Source organism: Salvelinus namaycush, chromosome 41, assembly GCF_016432855.1.
Source record: "Salvelinus namaycush isolate Seneca chromosome 41, SaNama_1.0, whole genome shotgun sequence".
In the NCBI taxonomy this organism is placed as follows: Eukaryota; Metazoa; Chordata; class Actinopteri; order Salmoniformes; family Salmonidae; genus Salvelinus; species Salvelinus namaycush.
The window spans coordinates 7,009,728-7,027,198 of record NC_052347.1 but is presented as its reverse complement, the minus strand read 5'-3'; the positions used below and the strand labels follow the sequence as shown (position 1 = coordinate 7,027,198).

The following is a 17,471-nucleotide window of genomic DNA, read 5'->3' as shown; positions in this document are numbered from 1 at the left end:
CACTGCTGCTTGATCCAGCTTCCACGCACCTCCCGGAACAGCCAGCCTACACACACACACAATGAATGTGTGTGAGAAAGATGTTTTTTTTTATTTCACCTTTATTTGACCAGGTAGGCCAGCTGAGAACAAGTTCTCATTTACAACTGCGACCTGGCCAAGATAAAGCAAAGCAGTGCATGTTATCAAAAAGGTAGCCTCATCCAAAAAATATCTGCACATGATAGTGTATGTGTGTGTGTTTTTGCCCATGTGCCTCTTTGTCTGTGTCTGTGTCTGTGTCTGTGTCTGTGTCTGTGTGTGTGTGTGTGTGTGTGTGTGTGTGTGTGTGTGTGTGTGTGTGTGTGTGTGTGTGTGTGCGTGTGTTTGCGAGTGTGTGCATCTGTGTGTGTGTGTGCGTCTTATTTGGTTGAATGTAAGGGTTAATTAGTTTGGGCTAAACATAATCACTAAGAGGTTGAACCCATCGGACATAAAATATGTCTGTAACATGCAGAACAGGTTAAAAATAACGTCAGCTAATGGTATAGTCAGACATTAAGGCCTGTGTGCCTGCCACCAGGATAATTACAGCTGTAAAAAAAACACAGAAAGAAGAAAACGGGAGGTTGGAGAACAGTCGCTGGTGGTGGAGTAGCAGGAAGAGAACTGGTGGACTGATCTTTCATTAACGCCCAGAGAGGGAGGGAGGGAGGGAGGGAGGGAGGGAGGGAGGGAGAAAGGCTGATACATTCTCCTGGCTCCCTTCACCATTCTACCCCCGTCACATAACCATGGCCCTCAGAACTGGGTGGTGTTCAGTAGGCACAGAACGAGACAAAATGGTTTGAAACTGACCTGAATTTGTCTAATAAAAATGGTAATTTTCCATTTCATAACTGTTTGTGTTTGGTCTCTACCGAACAGGATCCTGGTCTGCAGTGTCCAGCTTTACATGAAGGGGATGTATGTGGACACCTGCTCGTCGAACATCTTGTTCCAAAATCATGGGCATTAATATGGAGTTGCTCCCCCCTTTGCTGCTATAATAGCCTACACTCTCCTGGGAAGGCTTTCCACTAGATGTTGGAGCATTGCTACTGGGACTTGCTTCCATTCAGCCACAAAAGCATTAGTGAGGTCAGGTACTGATGTTGGGCAATTAGGCCTGGCTCACAGCCGGCGTTCCAATTCATCCCAAAGGTCAGGGCTCTGTACCACTTTGCGGCTGAGCCGTTGTTGCTCCTAGACGTTTTCACTTCACAATAACAGCACTTACAGTTGACCGGGGAAGCTCTAGCAGGACAGAAATTTGAAGACCTGACTTGTTGGAAAAGTGGCATCCTATGACGGTTCCATGTTGAAAGTCACTGAGCTCTTCAGTAAGGCCATTCTACTGCCAATGGTTGTCTATGGAGATTGCATGGCTGTGTGCTCGATTTGATACACCTGTCAGCAACGGGTGTGGCTCAAATAGCCGAATACACTAATTTGAAAGGGTGTCCACACACGTTGTATATATAGTGTACTACCCGTGTCCAGAAGGGAAAGTGGTTGTAGTGTTACACCAGGCATGCAGCACCCCATAGAGTGTGTCCCAAACGGCACACTGTCCCCTGTGTAGTACACTACCTTTGACCAGGGACCATAGGGCTCCGGTCAAAAGTAGTGCACTATATAGAGAATAGGGTGCCATTTGGGACACAGCCTTTGTGTGCAAACTGTTCCCTCTAAATATTTAATCTCATAGAGCTGAGGGTAAATAAACCGGGGTTGGCCAAGCTCTGGCCAGGGGATGCCCGGAGAGAGAGAGGAAGAGGGTGCAAGGGATGGAAAGGGGTGGCGGTGAGAGGGATGGGTAAAACGAGAGAGAGCAGTCAGAGTTCACAGTGAGGGCTGATGGATGGGCTGGCAGAGGGCCCTGGCTGGTCACCTGGCCCAAAGCTGGAGCAGGGCGCTATGGTGAGGGCAGGGTTATGTGGCTGTGCCATCCGTTGAGTGTGTGTGTGTGCGTGTGCATGTGTTTATGGGAACAGCAGTGCCATGTTCATTGGGCTTGTTAGAACAGCTCTGACGCCGAGCCAGCGTCACAGCTTCCTCTGTGGTCAGCAAGCTGCATGCCACCTGTCAGCTCTCCCTCGCTTTCCCTACAGCTCTTTTCTCTTCGTTCAGTCTCTCCCCCCGCACCAGCTCCCCTTTTTCCTGCCATAAAGTGGTTTTCCCTACATGCAGAGCCCCCATTGCTACCATCCCCCATGTTACAACCCATAGACCTGGAGGGGGGCAGTCGAAGTGGGAGTCTACACACGTCTCATTATGTTTCCTAGTGGCAGCCTGGAACACACTATAAACCCACCCAATATAGTCCTGAGGTACTTAATGTGGTGTTAAGGAGCAGGAGCATAAAAATCAACAGGAGCATAAAAACCAACATGAAATGGATAAATAAAAAAACGATGAGGTAAGACAGGACGGGATTGGGTGGGGTTGATGATTGGGTAGGGGGTAGAGGGATGGAGGGGTGTGGGTGGATTGGTTAGCGGAGAGCTGGGAGGCATGTCCTCTGTCAGTCACACAGGATGTCCTGCAGCTGCTCTTTTTGAGACAGTGAGATAGAGAGACGGCCGACTTTGGAGGGAGAGAGGAAGGAGAGAGAGAAAGAAAGAAAGAAAGAAAGAGAGAGAGAGGGAGCGGAAGAGAGGGAGTGAGAAAAGTAGAGAAAGAGAAGGAAAGGCAGTGAGGGGGAGAGAGAGAGAGACATTGAGAGAGAAAGGGTGAAACAAGAGTCCCGGTCAGGACCCCCTGCCTACCCCTCCCCTCCGCTGTCCTCCATCTGGATCCCATCTCCCTGGCCTGCTAATGCGTCCCCTGGGGTCCACGGCTCGCCCTTAATTTGTTTCATTTGTGACCCCAGACCCCTAATGCTGGCCCTGCCCCCTGAAACACAAATTGAGCAAACACTGGAGTCTGTCTCCCTCTGGTTCTGTTCTGTCCTTCTATCTCTGTGTGTACTTTCTGTTTGCTCTGGAGATTCTGATAACAAACAGTCATCCATAAGGGCACAGAGCGTTAATGAGCTTCAACACTAGGATTATGGGCTGAACTGAATTAGACAGAGATCCAAACAGAAAGAGAAACGATTGCAATTGAGTAGACTGAATGACTTTCCAAATGAGCGGAGTACTGGGACACTCTAAGTGATATGTAGCTAAAATTGTTCAGTTTTTCTGCGCATTAACAAACAGAGGAATGTAATTTATGCTCGTTACTGCATTCTGTCTAGGAGTTTCTCACTCCCTCGCTACGTCAATCTCTATCTCTATATCTTTTCCTCTCTGTCTGTCTCTCTCTGTCTCGGCACGGGTGATGGCCTATTTTAGACAGCGAGGCGACACTTGGCCCCAGTTGCCTGAGGATGTCCCATTGAAAACCACACCAAACCACACCAAACAGCTAGGGACACCCTAGCTCCAGGACATTTGAAAATATACCCCTGCACACAACAAGGGCATGAACAGAGCAAGGCCTTCACATGTCCTGGAGCGTCAGTGGTGCTGGAGATGGTGGTGGTTGGTGGGGAAGACGGCCTGACTGAAGAGAAGAAATGCCAAGGCACACAGCCACCCCAGGGGCCCAGGGGAAGTATCCGTCCTCCGATTGGGAAGGAATGCACCCCCCCTAACCCCATCGCCTGCCCCTCTGCCCGGTCTCAGACATCGGAACAGAGGGAGGAGGGGTGCAGCCAGCCAGTCGGCCAGGGGTGCTGCATGGTAACTGCTGTCCGAATTAGCCGATCAGGCTGCCGCCATCCCAAAGAGGACGTAACTTATCCAAGCGCTGGCATTTTACTGCAACCGTTTCGGTAGCAGGAAAAACACACATGAATAGCCTGTGAGATCACTCCTCGAAAAGCGTCAGGCACGCAAGGCTCTTAATGCCGCTGATGGTCATCATTACATGATTACTGGGGGCAGGGTGTGTGTGTGTGTGTGTGTGTGAGGGCTTAGCCGCGGACCGTGAAGTGTACAGTACAGTAGTACAGTACGGTCTACTTATTCAGCAATAACGCCGCAAACATGCACGGAGCTCAAGCTCGGCTAACGCTCTCGAATGAGTGAACGTCACCGTCACACAGACTGTTATTACTGTACATGCAAATCACCGGAGCTGGAACACAACAGCCACACAGAGAGAAAGCAGAGAGAGAGAACAGAGGGATGGTGTAGAAGTGTGTCAGCCAGGCAGGCTCACCTTTGACCAGCAGCTCGGGGTCTTCTTCCAGGCCCATCTTGCTCTTCTCTATGATCAGACTCTTCATCTCATCAGGAACCTCTGACAGACTGTGTCTGGGTGAGACAGAGAGAGGTGGTAAATAACAGCATCATACACTCCCACAGTCAAGGCACCCCCCCCATGCCCTATTGGCTCTGAGTCGAGGGGAGGAGGGTAACCCCACACAACCTCTGCCAACCCTAAGCCTCTCTGACACCCTAAGTGAGAGAGGAGAGGGGGACAAGTTGAAGTCCTGTGAATATCGTTCCCTCCACCCCTCCCCTCCCCAGCTGCATGCATACCACGCCACTGTGGACAGCTCGTCTCTCTTTAATTGGTTTGGCTGGCGGGCACAGCGGAGTGGAGGGAAGCGGAGGACTGAAAATAAACGTGACAGAGCGACGCCGGACCGACTCAAAGCCAGCCAGGCAGTCGCAGGCCAGAGAGAGAGAGAGAGAGTTCAAAAGGTAACACTGTTGTCAGCTAATCGAAACCCATAACAAACATCAAACACATCTGGGAATTATGGGAAAACTGTTGTGAAATGCTCTCTCTCCTCTCTCTCTTTCTCAAGGGCCACTGTCGAGGAAGCATTGTAAAAAGAAAAGTGTCACCACATGCAGTCATGGTGGTGGCGAGAACTTTGGACTGCAAAGTGACATTCGTTTCAGACATTTGGCCAGGCAATGTTTTGGATGACTGAGAGCTCAGCTTGTTATCGCTGGCCAAGGCCCATTTCCAGCCCATTAAATTGTTTATAAGGTTTATCTATGCTCATTTATTTATCTAATTACTAGTTTCTTTTCTCTATTTCCTGCGTCAAACTAGCCTGTGAGGTATGACGGGACAAACCCTCCTTCCTTCCCCTGAAAACACCAGGCAGGAAATGAGTTTTGGCAGGCGGCCCTCCATCCCTCCACCATGTACAGTCTTAGATAGCGTTTCTCTGGGCTGTGATTATTGATCAGATGATTGTGGAAGGTTATTCCTTACGGAAGTCAGACCTAATCAATGAGTCTGAATATACCCTATCCTGCTCAACTTAGCTTACAGGACTGTTCATCTACAATACATGACACCTGCTCAAAGTATCTCACTATCCCAATATCCACTAGTTGACCCTTGTGTCAATACGTTTGCCTGTTCCAGACTGTACAGTAGTTGGACAATATGTGTGTGTATCAGTCTCTAATTTAGGCTGATGCTCAGACACACAGGGAAGCACTATACCACATTGGCCCTTACAGAGTGTATGACTGATTCAGCCGGGGAAACGTCAGAGAGACACCAGAGGGTGAAAAAAAGAGGGTCAGAGCCCTGTTATTCTACACCCAGTCTACCTCTGCAGCGAAACCCAACAGCGACGGCAGCATTCAAACAGTAACGTCATCTGGGACCTTTCCAGTGTATCGTCGCATATCCCTCTTCTCTTAAATACAGAAAAATACATCCAGAAATCTGAGGACGGCTCTTTTGGAGTCCACGAATAACCCCTTGCTACAGAAACAGATGCAGACAGACCTTTAAACAGTAATTTAAATGGAGAACTCAATGCACTGATGGGGATTTGGATCTATAGAAAACTCCAACGCAGCCAGCTAGGGGATATGTGGAGTGTGTTGGTATGTGGAGGACTTGATATCAAAGCCTAGGATCATTTTGTGCTATTGTCTGCATGTCCAAACTCTGGAGAGCACCAGTACAAACCAGTCCTGGATTGGTACCTCTATAGTTTGGGCCTTGCTCAAGGGTACAAAAGCAATGTTAGCTATGTTCCTCGCAGAACTTAAACCAGAAATCTTCTAGCCGTGAAATGGGTCAAGTTCCTACTTAAAGCTACAGGCTACTATGTATGCACCAGGGTTTTCCCATTTTAATTTACCAGCCATTTGAGAAATTTACCAGACACATATGCATTGGGTGTGTAAACCCATTAGGGGCGTCCACCCACGGTGCTCAAAAACACATCACATTTAGATTATGGTCATTCCTCTTAACAAAACATGTAACTCCTGTAATGAAGTAGCCAATAAAACGTCATTTTCAAACATTTGCCAAAATGCAATTTGCGGGAAAAAGGGAACACAACATTCTAAATAGTGCACTTGACACAAGCGTTATAAGACAGATATTCAAAGAGCGTGAATCTAAAGATACAACAACTAGGATGGGTTGCTAATACTGTATGACTAGGATTGTGCATTTGACTTCTGGACAACGAAAGAAAGTTGATATGAAAACCAATAGAACAGGAGAGAAATGGCAGCGAGTGTGGCAAAAGTCTTTCATAGGCCGCTTGTGTGGCAAAAGTCTTTCATAGGCCGCTTGTGTGGCAACAGGCCTAGCTGATTGTGTTGCGGCTGTCAGCGAAAAGCATCTAATATACGTGTGAACATAATGTGTCTTGAGTATAATTTCAAATGTTGAGACAAGAACAAGGGGAGGGGTGTGTGGCGAAGATAGCCTATAGGCCGTCTCTCCAGAATGCATGCTCTCAGCTCTCCAGAATCAACTCAGCTGTCTCCCACCAATTCTCGCGCATTCATTGTTTCTTGTGAATTGTTTGCCCTAAAAGTTGTCATTGTTATCAATTCCCCATTACACATGTCACCAATAGTAAATGAACCGTTAATCCCCGTCATTTGGTTACATTAATTTATGTTAATGCATTGTATTACTAATTAGGCCTACAGTCATTTACCGATCTCCTTCTCGGTGTGTAAATGCTGTTGAGAAACACGTTTTGGTTTTATTTCATAGCCATCATTTACGAGTTGTCCCTTTTTTTATTGTCTTTTGTTTGGAGTGCTCCATGTGAGCGATGAGCACGGTTCTTGTTAATGTTGAGGGAGCTTGCACGTCTGAACACGCAGAGAATTAGCCTACCTGGCCTGCTGCGCGCAAGTGCCCATTTGGGGATGTATGGTTTCTGCTTGTCTTAGTCATCTCATCACCTTCACCACTAATAAGCTCATCTTCTCAGTAATATTTTCTTCGCCTCACACAGTAAGTCAACGAAGTCTGTTGTTTAACATCCATTGCAAATGACACAGCCTAATAGTTCCTCACAAAAATCTCCCCCTCGATAATCACCAAGCCTCGGTGTGAAAGAGCAAAATACAATAATCTGATGATCCCATATATCCAGCGGAAACGTCATAAAATACTTATCCTTTCCCTTGCCCAAAAACAGCTGTCTGTCCCGAGCTCACTGGTGCATAATCTCTCAGTGCGGAATAGGCTAGTTGATACAATGTTGCAAGTTAGGACCGGATCCAGTTGATTGATTTGATACAACGTTGCACTTCACAAGCGACAGCGCAAGTCAAGACAGATAGAAAGGGAGGCAGACAGGCTGAGTAGTGAAATTAAAGTTATTGAAAGAACCAGAATTTTCATCCGTATATTTTGTACTGATTTTATGTATTTTTACTTTGTTGACAATGTAAGTTATAGGCCAACAGCTGCATTAGCCATCTCGGAGTTCCATGCGCTCATTTAGGCTATTTAGCCGCCAATGATCACCGTGTATCAATGTGTCATATGGCAGAGGATGGTCCTCTCGCATTAGTTGAATTTTACATTTTATATTTCTTACATGTTAATTAAGATTTTTATGATTATCCACTGGGCAACGATTTTGAGAATCGAAAACATTATTATTGAAATGAAACGGTTCCATCAAAATGCACATATGAAAATCATAACTGACCAGCAGATTGGTAGATATAAATTAAAGGCTTATGCTTCCCCAAACTTTAATCTCACGCACCGCCTATAAAGTCTTTAGAAAATAATTGCCTCCACCTTTCTATGGTCGGATTTTCAAGCAAGGTAAGACATGCCTCATAATATGAAGTAAAACACTCAGGTTTCAAACAATTAAGTATGTTTTCAAAATGCATACTGCCTCCAGCTCACATGGTAAAGTGGTGGGAGACTCGCTGATAGCCTTCCTACCGTTGTTTTTTCTCCCGGTTCATTTGGCCAACCAAAATTCTATTTATCTGCTTCATTCTTTTTTTATTACAGCCAAAAGCCGGCAATCGCCGGCTAACGGAAACCCAGGTATGCATATGACAACCATGAGGAACAATATTGTTGGGGAGGATAACCCTAACCACTAACCAGATGTGGAAAATGACACGTTTCAGAACTAGCATGAGACAGGATTCAAGAGAGATCATTTGAAAGATTTGAGTGGAGGGAAATGAGGGAAAAGTTTTTTATTTATTTATTTTATTTCACCTTTATTTAACCAGGTAGGCTAGTTGAGAACAAGTTCTCATTTGGAGGGAAACAGGATAAAGAAAGGAGAGGGAGGGCCGGGCTAAAACCCTCCAGTTGACCTTTTACTCTGTCTCTGTTCAAACAAGCCTGACCTTCAGCTTCAATGGGCCCTCAGCGAATCAGAGGGCCCATCTGGGTCCACAGGCCTTCAGCTACGTCCAACACACAATCTGCCTTTGTGACTTACTGTAGACACAGGCATCACCAAAAGTCATGTCAAAGACAAAACCATATGGGAAGACACAGGGGCTTGTTCTAACCTTGAAGCCCATATGCTATAGGTTTAGGAGGTAGGCTACTTTGTGTCGAGGAAAATAAGTCGGGTGGGTGTGAGTATGACATTTGGGTAAGCTGATCCAGAGGGGGCTGTCCAACACACTTCTGTTAGAAGTTCAAACAAGAGGATGAAGCACTGAGCATGTCGAGAACCAGACCAGCAGAACAACAGTTCAAGAGTCTGTCCGACGACAGAGAGACAACAGGCCTGGAGTCTATTGACGCACTCATGCATCAATCTAATTAACATACTACAATTGTCAGTTTAAACTAGAGATACCGCATTCGCCTATGTCGCCCTTCTGCGTCTGCGGTGAAAAGTAGCAGAGCTGCAGCGGTGTTTGTCAGACCAGGAGACATCCCGAAAATCGTTCTTGTCACAAAAACGTCTGTAGCGTCCAACTAACTAATATAACCACTATATGGAAAGACGAGACTCTCACTAACACAATGTTTTAGCCCGACGACCCCGACAAGTGTCACGGGACTTGTCTGAAGGTAACCTGTACCGGTTTTTAAAAATGAATGGAAGTATGGAGGTAGTTTTGTGCCCAAAAATATATACAGTAGCAGTCAAAAGATTGGACACACCTAGGGTTTTTCTTTATTTTTACATTGTAGAATAATAGTGAAGACATCAACACTATGAAATAACACATATAGAATCATGTAGTAACCAAAAAAAGTGTTAACCTTTTGTCAATAGGGGGAGCAGTTAGCATTTTTTTTTTCTGGGTGTTGCCAAATTAAACTGCCTCGTACTCAATTCTTGCTCGTACAATATGCATATTATTAATTCTATTGGATAGAAAACACTCTCTAGTTTCATAAACCGTTGGAATTATGTCTGTGGGTGACCCAGAACTCTTTCTACAGCGAAATCCATGACAGGTACTGCGAAGGTCTGAGAGCGAAGCTCTGGTCTCAGATCAGTTTTAAAGGTCTGTGCGTATCCTATGGAACGACATGAACTGCACCCGCCTTCCCCTGGATGTCAGTAACCAATGAGAAGTGGAATGGGCTTTCTACGTAGCTCTCAGAGTTTATAAAAGGCCAAGGAGTGAGGTGCGCCTTCTTTTCGACGCTGACCATTACGCAGAGAAGGACCTCAGGATGCCATTTTCAAACGCTCAGTTATCAACCTTAGATGTATCCGTCTGTAATTTAATTCGATATAGGTGTTAGAAACATCATAACGAAGCTATTTTAAACCGAGTTATATCAGATTATGCGAGTATATTGCTATTTTTCGGAATTTCCTCAGTATTGCGTCTTGAGGATTTGGACACGTTGGGGCAAAATAGCTATTGTTAGCTATTGTTAGCTGCTATATCAGAAGTTGAATGCAACGTTTTACAACCAAGCAACGATTCTTTTGGACAAAGGACCACTTGGCCAAGATTCTGATGGAAGCTCGTCGAAAAGTAAGAGCTATTTATGATGTTATTCCGTTTTTATGTGGAAAAATGTAAACTCAATAATGGCGACTAGTGACGCCATTATTGCGGCACTAGTCTGGCTGTAACGCACACTGTATGTCTAGTAACGTTAATTTTAAAAATCTAACTCAGCGGTTGCATTAATAACTAATGCATCTTTCATTTCATGTCCAACCTGTATTTTTTTAGTCAAGTTTATGAATAGTTTTCGATAAAAATAGTTGTATTTTCAAGATGGCGCCGGGCAGATTGCTTGAGTAGTTGGACACTATTTCCATTGTGTAAGCACGATTTGTGCCGCTAAATATGCACATTTTCAATCAAACTCTATATGGATTGTGTAATATGATGTTACAGGAGTGTCATCGGAAGAATTCTGAGAAGGTTAGTGAAAAAATTAATGTATTTTGGTGATGATAACGCTATAGCTCATTTTGCCTTGAATCAATGCTCGGGTAACGTTTGCAAATGTGGTATGCTAATATAACGATTTATTGTGTTTTCGCTGTAAGACACTTTGAAAATCTGAAATATTGTCTGAATTCACAAGATCTGTGTCTTTCCATTGCTGTGAGCTGTGTATTTTTAAGAAATGTTTTATGATGAGTAAATTGGTAATACACGTTGCTCTCTGTAGTAATTCTAGTCGCTTTGGGGAGATTTGTGATGGTGGCTGCAATTGCAAACTATGATTTATACCTGAAATATGCACATTTTTCTAACAAAACCTATGCTATACAATAAATATGTTATCAGACTGTCATCTGATGAGGTTTTTTCTTGGTTAGTGGCTATTTATTTCTTTATTTGGTCGAATTGGTGATAGCTGGTGATGGAGTGGAAAAATAGTGGAGTAAAAAAAATGGTGTCTTTTGCTAACGTGGTTAGCTAATAGATTTACATATTGTGTCTTCCCTGTAAAACATTTTAAAAATCAGAAATGGTGGCTAGATTCACAAGAAGTGTATCTTTCATCTGGTGTCTTGGACTTGTGATTTAATGATATTTAGAAGCTACAATTTACTTGTGACGCTATGCTAGCTATGCTAGTCAGTGGGGGGGTGGTGGGGGGTGCTCCCGGATCCGGGTTTCTGAGGCAGTAAAAGTTAAACAAATCAAAATATATTTTAAATTTGAGATTCTTCAAAGTAGCCACCCTTTACCTTAATGACAGCGTTGCAAAATCTTGGCATTCTCTCAACCAGCTTCATGAGGTAGTCACCTGGAATGCATTTCAATTAACAGGTGTGCCTTGTTAAAAGTTAATTTGTGGAATTTCTTTCCTTCTTAATGCGTTTGAGCCAATCAGTTGTGTTGTGACAAGATAGGGGTGGTATACAGAAGATAGCCCTATTTGGTAAAATACCAAGTCTATATTATGGCAAGAACAGCTCAAATAAGCAAGGAGAAATGACAGTCCATCATTACTTTAAGACATGGTCGGTCAATGTGGAAAAATTCATGTACTTTGAACGTTTCTTTAGTTGCAGTCGCAAAAACCATCAAGCACTATTATGAAACTGGATCTCATGAGGACTGCAAAAGGACCCAGAGTTACCTCTGCTGCAGAGGACAAGTTAATTAGAGTTACCAGCCTCAGAAATTGCAGCCCAAATAAATGCCTCACCGAGTTCAAGTAACAGACACATCTTAACATCGACTGTTCAGAGGAGACAGTGTGAATCAGGTCTTCATGGTCGAATTGCAACAAAGAAACCACTACTAAAGGACACCAATAGGAAGAAGAGACTTGCTTGGGCCAAGAAACACGGGCAATTGACATTAGACTGGTGGAAATCTGTCCTTTGGTCTGATGAGTCCACATTTGTGATTTTTGGTTCCAAACGGTGTCTTTTTGAGATGCAGATTAGGTGAACGGATGATCGTCACATGTGTGGTTCCCATCGTGAAGCATGGAGGAGGTGTGATGGTGTGGGGGTGCTTTGTTGGTGACACTGTGTGTGATTTATTTAGAATTCAAGGCACACTCAACCAGCATGGCTACCACAACATTCTGCAGCAATACGCCATCCCATCTGGTTTGTTCTTAGTGGGACTATCATTTGTTTTTCAACAGGACAATGACCCAACACTCACCCAGGCTGTGTAAGGGCTATTTGACCAAGAAAGAAAGTGATGGAGTGCTGCATCAGATGACATGGCCTTCACAATCACCTGACCTCAACCCAATTGAGATGGTTTGGGATGAGTTGGACCGCAGAGTGAAGGAAAAGCAGCCAACAAGTGCTCAGCATATGTGGGAACTCCTTCTGTTGGAAAAGCATTCTAGGTTAAGCTGGTTGAGAGAATGCCAAGAGTGTGCAAAGCTGTCATCAAGGCAAAGGGTGGCTACTTTGAAGAATCTCAAATATAAAATATATTTTGATTTGTTTAACACTTTTTTGGTTACTACCCATATGTGTTATTTCGTAGTTTGATTTCTTCACTATTATTCTACAATGTAGAAAAGAAGAAAAAAAACATTGAATGAGTAGGTGTGTTCAAACTGTGGTACTGTATATATTTTCTGAGCTTTCTTTTATCTCTTAGATCTCAAAACCTTATTCTTTATGATTTTGTTTTTTGACTGTCTGTTTTGCCATTTATGAATGTGTTATTCAATGCGTTTCTTTAGTGGTAGCCAAATTCTATAATGTTTTTTTATTTTTTATTATAGTATCTACAGGGCTTCTTAAATTCTAAATCAAATAGTTAAATGATCCATGGTATGACCATCTTAAAACAATTCCATATGTTAGCTTAGTAGAACCCCCCCCCCCCAGAGGCTTAGACTTTAGAGGTTTTAACAGGCAAATCTGCGCCCAGCTGCCCACACAGGCCCAAAGTAATGCTTAAATTCTGCTAATTGAGTAAAGAGGGGCTTGTGAATGAGTGGTGTAAACCAACTATCCAAAACAAGCTTCCATAGCCGGATGGAAGGGGGGCTGTGGGGGTTGGTGGACCAGGCTGGTTGCTGGTTTCATTTCATGGGAGAGAGCCCTGGTGGTGTGTGGGTGCTAGTTGGGTGGGTTGCTGGGTGGAGGGTAGAGGGGGTTGGGGGTGTAGCTGTAGTGCAGCTGGGGCCACATGTTGGCACTCTGACAAATGAGGCAGAGTGCCACAGCTGTCCAGTAGCCCCCCTCCTCCTTCGCCCCCCGCCCCCGTATTCCCAGAAGCCCCGGCTGAGGCCATGACGGAGGGGCCTTGAGTGCTGACTTCCTGTGGAGGCCAGGAAACAATTTTACACGGGGATTAGACGGCTAGGAGAGAGAGCAGACCAACAGAACCCCCCCCCCAACACTAAACTACACCCCCGTGGAGAGACCATGACACAGTCAGGGAGGGATGAAGCTGGGAGAAGAGACTAGGAGACAAGACCCTCCCATATTAACCTGCTGTTTCAGGTTTTTGTTTAATATTCAAACGTTTCAATTGATCTGTTGATGTGAATATGCAATCTATGGTCTGACGTGTAAGTCACCACTCCAGCGTTGTCCTGAGGAGGTTTTTGTGTTTGAGATGTCAGGAATTTGGTGAGAGAAGAAAAAATACCCTTGTGGAGCTTTGTTTACGGAAGTGTAAGGGAACACATGGAAAAGTCCTGCAGCTCAGATGGCATATATCTCTCTCTCCCTAAATCTCTCCCTCTCTCTTTCTTTTTCTCCCCCTCTCCACTCAGGTCTTTCCACTGTAGGCCTAACACCAGCACGCTAAGCAAAACCATCTGTTTGCCCCACATAAACGGGATGCTAGCTAACAAAGAAAGAGAGAGAGAGGCGGAAGTAGAAAGAGTAGGAGAGAGGGAGTGCCAGAGGGAGAGAGAGAGGGAGATGGAAATGAATCATTCTCTTTTGGGTGAATACAAATATACACATGCCCCCATATACTGTACTTCTGATAGACAATTTAACTGTACACAATTCTTATCAAATCAAAAATAAAATCCAAATGTTATTTGTCACATGTGCCGAATACAACAGGTGTAGACCTTACCGTGAAATGCTTACTTACAAGCCCTTAACCAACAATGCAGTTCAAGAAATAGAGTTAAGAAAATATTTACTAAGTACAACAACAACAAAAAGTAACAATAAAACAACAATACAGAGGCTGTATACAAGTCAATGTGCGGGGGTACAAGTTAGTTAAGGTAATTAATACATGTAGGTATGGGGAAAGTGACTATGCATTGATAATAAACAGCGAGTAACAGCACTATAAAAATAAAGGGGAGGCGGTCAATGTAAATAGTCCGGGTGGCCATTTGATTAGCAGTCTTATGGCGTGGGGGGTAGAAGCTGTTTAGAAGCCTTTTGGACCTAGACTTGGCGGTCCGGTTCCGCTTGCCGTGCGAAAGCAGAGAGAACAGTCTATGACTTAGGTGACTGGAGTCTTTGACAATTTTTTGGGCCTTCCTCTGACACCGCCTGGTATAGAGGTCCTGGATGGCAGGAAGCTTGGCCCCAGTGATGTACTGGGCCTTACGCACTAGCCTCTGTAGCGCCTTACGGTCAGGTGATAAGCAGTAGCCATACCAGCCGGTGATGCAACCGGTCAGGATGCTCTCGATTGCGCAGCAGTAGAACTTTTTGAGGATCTGGGGACCAATGCCAAATCAAGTCTCCTGAGGTGGAAAATGTGTTGTCGTGTCCTCTTCACGACTGTCTTGGTGTATTTGGACCATGATAGTTTGTTGATGATGTGGACACCAAGGAACTTGAAACTCTCAACCTGCTCCACTACAGCCCGTCGATGTGAATGGGGACATGTTCGGTCCTCCTTTTCCTGTAGTCCACAATCATCTCCTTTGTCTTGCTCACGTTGAGGAAGAGGTTGTTGTCCTGGCAGCACACTGCCAGGTCTCTGACCTCCTCCCTATAGGCGGGCACTACAGTATTGAACGCTGAGCTGTAGTCAATGAACAGCATTCTCACATAGGTGTTCCTTTTGTCCTGGTGGGAAAGGGCAGTGTGGAGTGTGATTGAGATTGCGTCATCTGTGGATCTGTTGGGGTGGTATGTGAATTGGAGTGGGTCTAGGGTTTCCGAGAGGATGTTGTTGATGTGAGCTATGACCAGCCTTTCAAAGCACTTCATGGCTACTGACGTGAGTGCCAATGGGCGGTAATCATTTAGGCAGGTTACCTTCGCTTTCGTGGGCACAGGGACTATCTCTGTGTATTTGTGTGTCCGTGTGCAAATACTTTATGTGTGTGTGTGTGTGTGTGTGTGTGTGTGTGTGTGTGTGTGTGCGTGTGCGTGCGTGCGCGTGCGTGCGTGCGTTTGTGTGTATGTTTGTTGTCTCATGTGGCTGAGGAAGAGAAGGCTGACAAATGACAGTCTGACTGTTCAATATTCTATTTTATCCGTGATTATCACCACCACTGGGCTCTATCTCGCTTTTGCTCTGTGTGGCCTAGTTTCAATCTCACGCTCACTTTCACAATCCCTCAACAGGGAAGGAAATAAGGCATCTGATCAGATCCAGCTGACAAGGCAACCTCATTTCTGACCAGAGTGGACAAAATACATCTCTGTCATGCTTCATATTGATGGAAGACACATGAATATACATGGAAGTCCAGAGAGGCCATATGAATTTAAAAAAAGAGTATTATCTCGTTATGTTGAGATCGTTACTTATCTGATGATTACGACACAAGTTGTTTTTCCCGAGATCAGAAGATCATTCTCTCACGATCATGACGTAACACATTTTTTTGTTGTTGAGATCACGAGATGAACTCTATGAATAGGAGTGGACGTATTGATGATATATTGACAGTATGGCGGAGGAGGCAGAGCCCACGGTGGATCAGCGCGTACGTTTTTATTGATTGTTACACTAAAGTATGGTACATTTCATGGTATCATTCTTTCATTTTTGTTTGGAGCTATCAGCTTATCAGCTTATGAATTAGAATGGTAACAAGCTAAATGTCCCTTAACTTGAGCTAAGAGCTCATGGGGCATCTAAGCCCTCACGAGGCATTTAAGCCCTGAACAATGCCTGACAGGCAACCCGGTCTCCCGGGCTGTGTGCTACCCCCGAGACCACAGCCAATCGCATGTGAGCAACAACGCAGCTAACTTGGCTAGTCTTATGAGCGAGCGAGCTAGTTAGCTAGGTAGTCTTGTTAGCTAGCTAGCTAACTTGTTATTTATGCTGGTTGTTAGCTTGCATAACTGATGTGTATAATTGTAAGGGACACTTCATGCTTTATGGATAATATTTACATTTACAGAGTGGGTGAGCTCCATTCTTGACAGGCTGATCAAATTCAATAGCAGCCTCAGAGGCTGGGCTCCCGAGTGGCACAGCGGTCTCGGTGCTTGAGGTGTTACTACAGACACCCTGGTTCGAATCCAGGCTGTATCACAACTGGCCGTGATTGGGAGTCCCATAGGGCGGCGCACAATTGGCCCAGCATTGTCCGTATTTGGCCGGTGGAGGCCGTCATTGTAAATAAAATAACAATTTAACCAACTTGCCTAGTTAAATAAAGGCAACAACAACAAAAAAGAGGCTGTCTGCAAGGAGCCTCACATATGAAGCATCTTACAAAGCAGCATTTTGATTTATCAGCCTCTGAGGCTGCTATTGAATCTGATCAGCCTGACAGAAATAGAGCTCAACCCTTGGATCAGATATGCATCTACCAAACAGCCTACAAGGCACCAACCTTATTTCTAAGCCTCTGAGGCAGAAATTGAATCTGATCAGCCAGTCAGATTAGTTAGTCTAGCTAACAAGACTACCTAGCTAACTAGCTAGCTAACAAGACTACCTAGCTAACTCACAAGACAAGACAAATTAGCGGTGTTGTTCCTTGCATGAGATTGGCTGTGGTCTTGGGGGTGGCATGCCGCCTGGGAGACAGTGCAGCCTGTCAGGCATCAACGACCACATTGCGATCGACGCAGTCACAGGGCTCCTTGATGAGGTGGTTGTCGTGAACAAATGAATGCGTGGTACTTTTGATTATCTCGTGATCTCGACAAAACTTTTGTTATGTCGTGATTAGGAGATAAATAAGTTGTGATCTCGACATAACGAGGGAATCATTTTTTTTTCATTCATATGTCCTCTCTGGACTAAATAAAATGAGGGATTCGGCTTTCAGAGTCTGAGTTGAGTCTACCGGTCAGTCAGACTCGCGGTGGCCAGAGTAGCCGAGCTGATGAGTAATTGATTTTGGTCGAGATCAAATTAAAG

At 44.8% G+C, this 17,471-nt stretch overlaps 1 protein-coding gene across 3 annotated transcripts in view; it reads right to left on the bottom strand.

The window, feature by feature from the left end:
- Positions 1-17,471, bottom strand: part of LOC120034460 (unconventional myosin-X-like) — a 48,283-nt gene that overhangs the window by 15,393 nt on the left and 15,419 nt on the right. For all 3 annotated transcript variants that reach the window (XM_038981027.1, XM_038981028.1, XM_038981029.1), the window contains exons 3-4: positions 4,231-4,325; positions 1-46 (exon numbers count right to left, since the gene is read on the bottom strand). The exon at positions 1-46 is cut by the window's left edge and continues 137 nt beyond it. In XM_038981027.1, the coding sequence (XP_038836955.1) occupies positions 1-46; positions 4,231-4,325 (141 nt within the window). The remainder of the gene's footprint in view (positions 47-4,230; positions 4,326-17,471) is intronic.